Source organism: Silurus aristotelis, assembly GCF_946808225.1.
Source record: "Silurus aristotelis genome assembly, chromosome: 29".
Classification (NCBI taxonomy): Eukaryota; Metazoa; Chordata; class Actinopteri; order Siluriformes; family Siluridae; genus Silurus; species Silurus aristotelis.
Genome location: NC_139602.1, coordinates 11,688,110 through 11,696,156, shown reverse-complemented (window position 1 = coordinate 11,696,156; position 8,047 = coordinate 11,688,110). Strand labels below are relative to the sequence as shown.

At 38.3% G+C, this 8,047-nt stretch overlaps 1 protein-coding gene across 3 annotated transcripts in view; it reads left to right on the top strand.

The window, feature by feature from the left end:
• rargb (retinoic acid receptor, gamma b) overlaps nt 1-3,655 on the top strand; it is a 37,831-nt gene extending 34,176 nt beyond the window's left edge. Inside the window, exons 8-9 of one of the 3 annotated variants that reach the window (XR_014532499.1) lie at nt 64-528; nt 583-3,655. Coding sequence is in view for 2 of the 3 variants with exons in the window: in XM_083535543.1 (XP_083391669.1) it covers nt 64-368 (305 nt within the window). In the remaining variant the exon portion in view is untranslated. Of the gene's footprint in view, nt 1-63 lie in introns of all 3 variants that reach the window. The other 2 variants (XM_083535543.1, XM_083535544.1) reach the window with 2 other exon arrangements.
• Nucleotides 3,656-8,047: the final 4,392 nt, after the last annotated feature.

Genomic DNA, 8,047 nt, shown 5'->3' with positions numbered 1-8,047 from the left:
AGAGATATAATGTGTGTGTGTGTGTGTGTGTGTGTGTGTGTGTGTGTGTGTGTGTGTGTACAGGTGCGGAACGAGCGATCACACTAAAGATGGAGATTCCTGGGCCGATGCCTCCCCTCATCCGTGAGATGTTGGAGAACCCGGAGGTTTATGAGGAAAGTCTTTCTCCTCCTGCCATCCAAGCCATTAAACGAGAGAGGGATGATGAGTCTGCTCCTGAGGAGGAGGAGAAAGAGGAGGAGAAGGAGGATGAGTGTACAGAGGAGGCAAGGGAGAGAGGAGGGGGAGGAGACAGTGAGAACGATGAAGAGTGGAGCATCCTGCAGGTGGAGATGGGGGAGAAGAACACGAGGGGGAGAGCGCAGTGATGTCATTTACATCTGGATTCGATACACACAAACATCTGAGTTTTCCAGGAGACGTTTATTTCAGCAGTTATTCAACATTTCCCGCAGTTGTCGAATGATTTCCCCCTCAATTTAGCCTCAGTTCTGAATAAAGGTAATCAATCTAGCATTCGAAATTAATGCTGAAAAGGACAAGAATTTGTAAATATAACATGAAAATGTTATATCCTGTCAGATTTCCTCATTTTAGCCTGATAGCTAGCAATAGCAATACCTGTGTCTAAATAGGACAAACCCTCATGCTAGCTAGACATATCAAAATAGCTCAATTATCCTACAAGGAATCTCATCGCCCTTATCAAGTAAGCTAGCTTGTTAGCAGTTGTTAACAGTGACAAAGACATAAAACTCAAAATTCCTCTCAGAAATTCTGTCAGGTATTAATAAAGGCATGTTAGCCTGCTAATTAGCAATAGTAATAATGTTCACCTGCTAAAGTGTTAGCAAAAAGATTGAATGAAATAAAGATGAACATTGAAAGTATAACTCGGAATTCCTCTCAGAAATCTTCTCAGGTTAGCTCGTAGGCTAGCAAGCATTAGCAGTGCTAGCATTCGACATTTATACTTAAAAATACACTTAAACGTCCTGTCAGGTTAGGTCAATGTTAGCCATATAGCATTAGAAGCAAAGATTACAAACGTCTGAATGGGGCAAAAATCGCAGCCAAGCTGTTAATGTTATCTAGATTTTTTTAAATTCCTCTCAGAAATCCTGCACATGTTAGCCAATTAGCTAGAATTAGTGTGTGTGTGTGTGTGTGTGTGTGTGTGTGTGTTTGTGTGTGAAATTTCTGTTAAATAATGAAATTCGGAAATCTAGTGTCAGGTAGCAATTCCAGGATTTTAGCCATACGAGGGGAAAAAACACTTTTTTCTGAAGATGGTGGACTGAAAGCTAAAGAACAATATGAAAGTGACACTTTGAACTGAACTTTCTTCTTGAAGCAAATCCAAAGCGAAAAAAAGAAGAAGAAAAAAAGTCCTCACATTGGAACAGAAATGTTTGCAGCCTCAAACCCCAGTTAAAATAAACGTTAAAATCCTAGACTTTACAATCTGGAATTAAAGATTTTTCATGATAATATTTTCATCTTTATGAGTATCAGGATCTGCACAAAAAAAGCGGAAATGTATTTCTTATTTTCATAAAAAGTCGCTTTTTTAAAGACGAGACTGAAATTCTTTTTTGGGGACTTTATTTTTATATTTTTTTAATTGTTGTTGTTGGGTTTTTTTCACCAAGACACATTGTTTGCTTTTATGTGACTTTATTTAATGACCAAAAAACCCTGAGCATAATTTCCAAAAACATTTTAAAGCTATAAAAGTTTTAGAAAACTTATAAAATGTTAAAAACAAAAAGAAACAGAAACACACCAAAGCCAAAGATTTCCTTTAACATCTGAACTCATTGAGTAAAAAATGTTCTCATCATTCCAGTGAGAATTGAAAGCCATTAGTGACCTTATGAATAAGTAACATTTATTGTACGATGCTTTTTTTTTCATGCAAAAACACACTCGGTGCCTTAGTACATCATTTCGATTTCATTACAGTACAGGATTGTGATTATTCATTGTTTAATATTTATTTGAAAACATTTGCAGGATAAATTCTTCCTCTGCTGGATATATTGTTTAGTTTGCTAACTCTTTCCGGTGTTTTGCCACATTAGAATATTCAGCTATATTCCTGCTATATTGTTTGTCGCTTCTTTTATTTGCTGTACAGTTTTCGAATCTAAGTGTGTGAGCGATACCGCAGTTTTCGTATCGTCTCGTACCGGTTTATTATGTATGCACTGAGATCCGGAGTTCTGACAGGGTTCATTATGACCTGCGATTTCCTGCACATGATAGTGGAATTGTGACGTAATGATCGTCTACACTCGACCAAAACCTTCGCACACTTACTCTGTACCTAAGCCATTTATATACTCTGTATACTGCGTGTAAATGTGTGTGTGTGTGTGTGTGTGTGTGTGTGTGTGTGTGTGTTAACATTCGAACCCTACATTAGTATTATATCATTTATAAGTGATAAAATAACGTCGAACAACTCAACCAATCAGAATGAATTCACATGCTCACATGATGTTGGTCAATGTTTGTGTTCAGAACTGAAACTTAAAAGAAATTGGAAATTGGAAAACGTGGATAAATAAAAGTGGTACAGTAAAGCGTAAATTAGCATAAAATAAAAAGAAATTAAGCTTTTTAATAGATTTAATTAGGAAGTAAAAAAAATTAAGCTTAGTTAATTTGAATAAAATCAGTAAATAGAAAAACAGCAGGCGTTAAAAAGTAATTAAAAAAACTCCAAAAAATTAAATTGTAATTATAAAAAAAAAAATCATGGTGAAAATAGTAAAAAAAAAAACAAAACAACAACATTTGTCACGAATATTATGAATCTTTGTTTTATATATTTCACGTTTCAATGACAAATACTAATGAAGGGTTACTGTTAAAAAAAATTGCAATAAAACACACACGTGCCTCTAAAAGCTTTTTCTCGTTCAGGTGAAACAGAGGAACACGTGATGATTTACAGCTTCTCGATTCAAATGTAGCATTAAAACCGCCGCATGCGTGTTTTTTTACTTTTTATTATTTTTTTTAGGACATTTTTTGTTTACAATTATTGCAAGAAAGTGTTTTTTTTATACATTAGTGTAGCTTTTGTCTGTGCATGCTTTTTATCCATACATAATGAACATTGCTATTATGGATGTAAAGTTTTCTTCTGATTTGGAGTTTGCGTTTTGTTTTTCTGTTTGTCGTCTTTTTTGCGTCATTTATATGTCATTCATTTGTAGCTATTTTTGTCTTTTTATATTTTCAACCATCAGAAATATTCCAGGTTAAAATTTGCATCCGTTGTTTATGACATGAAAAATAATATTTATGCTTTAAACCAGTTTTCTTTGCTTTGTTGTATGAGACAAATCACCAAACGCAGAAATTCTCAACCTGAAAACAAAACATTTTTTCCTTCTGAAATCCTGGTTTGGATTTTATTATGAAAGTTAACTTCTCTTCGTGGTGTATAACTATTTTTTTGTTAATGATTCCGATTTTTTCCACCTTTATAACAACTGCTCGTGGCCTTGCACAGGACTGGGGAATAAAACGAGACCTGGCGTGATTGAAGTTGGAAAAAAGTTTGTATTGTAATCGTTTACTAGTTTCTCTTTTTGTTGTTGGAAATTTTCCGCATTTGTTTAATAAAGAGTTTTCACAAGTATGTAAAAAAGTGTGTGGTGTTTTTTTTTTTTTTTTTTTACCCCAGAAGTTTCTCTTGTTTTTCCGTCTGTTTTTCTTCTACGTGGTCTTAATAGGAGTCGTTGATCATATCATCGTTATCTCCTGCCCTGGATACGAGTCTCGTTGTGAGTCTCAGTGCGGCTCATTAGTGAGGTGAAGTGAAACCTGTCGCTTTCTCACCTGAAGAAAAATCACCAGACACTGAAAAAAGGAAACTGGGGACACTTACAAGCGAAACAAGACTTCAACATATACATCAAAACTGTTCAAACGCCAACATATAAATCAGGGGGCTCTGAGACTCTAATGGGCTTTTTTATTTATATGCATTGTTTGGCCAAAAGTATTGGGACACCTGACTTTTCCAGCACTACAAAGTGTGAATAAAATTTGCTATTCACTTGAAATAGGAGACCAAATCTATAAACATCTGCTTTACATGGGTTAAAGAAGATCTCCTGCTATAGAGCTATAAACCCTTTTGAAGTAAAAATGAATGTGAACGCTGACTGCACCCCAGGATTCCTGTCGAATAACACGCTCGTGGCTGAACAAATCTCCACAAATCTCCACAAACACACTCCAAAATCTAGTTTAACATCTTTCCAAGAATGAGGTTATCCCAGGTTATTATAAGAGCACATGGGGACTGCATTTGGATGTTCAAAACGAAGCAAACACAACCGCATGTTCAGGTGTCCACAAACTTTCGGCCATATACAGTGTGTGTATACATATTAAAAACGTGTATAATGTTTAGAATGATCACAGTTTTAAATAGAAAATGAGGTGAAGAAGAAATTACAATGTCATTAAAAAGCAGGAAATTGTACAGCTTTTAATTTTATTGCTTTAATTTTCTATCCATGTAACAGGAAATCCCACCAAAACAAAATAAATAAATAAACATTATATATATATATATATATATATATATATATATATATATATATATATATATATATATATATACAAACAGCAGAATAAACATAGCAGATTAATTGAGAAACAAAGGAACCAGCAAAAAGGCAAAAAATATAAAGGCAATAAAAAAAAGAGTGAGAGAGAAGAAGGAGAAGAAAGTGATGAAGATGTAGAGGAAGGAACTGTAAATTTAATGTTAATGTTTTTTGTTGGTTTTTTCCTAGCAAGTCAGAAAAAAATGTAAGAAAAGCAGGAAGAAGGGGAGAAAGCAAGATAAATAGGGAGAATGAGAGAGCGAAAAAAAAGGGGGAGACAAAGAAAGAGGTGAAAGACACAAAGACCAAAACCTGAAGCTGCACCAGGATTGTGTGTGTAGTTCATGTAGATTTGCTTCGGAAAATGATGAGTGTGTGTGTGTGTGTGTGTGTGTGTGTGTGTGTGTGTGTGTCAGGAAGTCCATATTTGGTACAGAATGGAGAGAAAGCAGTAAAAGGCAGGTTTCGGCCTCGGCTAATTAAATGATTGCTATAATTAACGTTCGCTTAACAGTCAGTAAAAGCGGCGCGCGCGTTGCGGCTCGGCCTCTACATTATTCACCGTTTTACAAGCCACTTTTTAATGAGCTCATATATCTGGGTGGAATGTGAGGAACGTTGCCATGGCAACGGGGCATATTTTATTCCCCTTTTACGTGTTTCTGTCCTCATTTATATTTGATCTTCCTTTTCAGCCGCCCAGACGTAGAGCCGGGGAGCTTCGGCTCAGGCACGCGGTGTCCGGACACGCGCGCGGTCACAAAGTCGCTCATTTTCTGTGGAAATGATGAATTTCTGGAAACATCATCACTGAAGATCGACTAAAAACAGAGCATCCACACCAACCGATTCGCTCCATTTGCCGATAAAGCGATAAATATCGGTGTTTATCGGGTCACCGACAAAGAACAAGGGCAGAAAGAGAGAGAGAGAGAGAGAGAGAGAGAGAGAGAGAGAGAGAACGAGTCGTCTCGTTTTTTTAATTAAAAGTGTAGAGGGAGAAGGAACGCTATTAATCCTCCTCGTCGCCTTCAGCTACGGCTGTAAAGTTCAGGCGAGCGTTCAGCAAAGCATCCATAATGAGAGAGGAGAAGAAATAAAAAGGAAGTGAAAGAAAGAGGGAAAGAAGAAAAGAAGGTGACAGCAGAGGTGAGGAGAAGTGAGGAAGAATAGAGTTTAGAGGCTGTAAAGAGCATGAGATGAGCAACACCAGCAGGTTCATAAAAAACTAAACAGAAAGAAGAAACAGAGAGAGAGAGAGAGAGAGAGAGAGAGAGAGAGAGAGAAAGAAAGAAAGATGGAGGCACCAGGAAAGGAACAAATTCTGGTTCTCTACAGAAGCTCAAAAATCTTTTCTTGGTTGTTGATGTAAATGATCATCTGTAACAGCAGATGATGGATGTGTTGCTTCTGTGTGATGGACTGATAACAGCTCCATCAGATAAAAGGTTCCTACTCAGAAAATAATCATCAGCATTGTTCGGAAGAATAAAAACTATAAAAGAAAACTATTAGAGGATAAAAGTGAAAAATGGGTAAAACAGAGAACATCAAGAAATCAATCATTTAAATGGATAAGTGGAAAAAAACATTAATAAAATAATCAAATAAAAAAGAACATTTAATCCTTCACACGGATTATTACATAAAAGGATAGATAGATACAACACACAACACAGAGCTACAACACACAACACAGAGCTACAACACACAACACAGAGCTACAACACACAACACAGAGCTACACCACACAACACAGAGCTACACCACACAACACAGAGCTACACCACACAACACAGAGCTACACCACACAACACAGAGCTACAACACACAACACAGAGCTACACCACACAACACAGAGCTACACCACACAACACAGAGCTACAACACACAACACAGAGCTACAACACACAACACTGAGCTACACCACACAACACAGAGCTACAACACACAACACAGAGCTACAACACACAACACTGAGCTACACCACACAACACAGAGCTACAACACACAACACAGAGCTACACCACACAACACTGAGCTACACCACACAACACAGAGCTACAACACACAACACAGAGCTACAACACACAACACTGAGCTACACCACACAACACAGAGCTACAACACACAACACTGAGCTACAACACACAACACAGAGCTACACCACACAACACAGAGCTACAACACACAACACTGAGCTACACCACACAACACAGAGCTACAACACAGAGCTACAACACACAACACAGAGCTACAACACACAACACAGAGCTACAACACACAACACTGAGCTACACCACACAACACAGAGCTACAACACACAACACAGAGCTACAACACACAACACTGAGCTACACCACACAACACAGAGCTACAACACACAACACAGAGCTACAACACACAACACTGAGCTACACCACACAACACAGAGCTACAACACACAACACTGAGCTACAACACACAACACAGAGCTACACCACACAACACAGAGCTACAACACACAACACAGAGCTACAACACACAACACTGAGCTACAACACAGAGCTACACCACACAACACAGAGCTACAACACACAACACAGAGCTACAACACACAACACAGAGCTACAACACACAACACTGAGCTACACCACACAACACAGAGCTACAACACACAACACTGAGCTACAACACACAACACAGAGCTACACCACACAACACAGAGCTACAACACACAACACAGAGCTACAACACACAACACTGAGCTACACCACACAACACAGAGCTACAACACAGAGCTACAACACACAACACAGAGCTACAACACACAACACTGAGCTACACCACACAACACAGAGCTACAACACAGAGCTACACCACACAACACAGAGCTACACCACACAACACACAACACTGAGCTACAACACACAACACAAAGCTACATCACACAACACAGAGCTACAACACACAACACTGAGCTCCAACACACAACACAGAGCTCCAACACACAACACTGAGCTACACCACACAACACAGAGCTACACCAAACAACACAGAGCTACAACACACAACACAGAGCTACAACACACAACACACAACACTTAGCTACAACACACAACACAGAGCTACAACACACAACACTGAGCTACAACACACAACACTGAGCTACAACACACAACACTGAGCTACACCACACAACACAGAGCTACACCAAACAACACAGAGCTACAACACACAACACAGAGCTACAACACACAACACACAACACTTAGCTACAACACACAACACAGAGCTACAACACACAACACTGAGCTACAACACACAACACTGAGCTACAACACACAACACAGAGCTACACCACACAACACTGAGCTACAACACACAACACTGAGCTACAACACACAACACTGAGCTACAACACACAACACTGA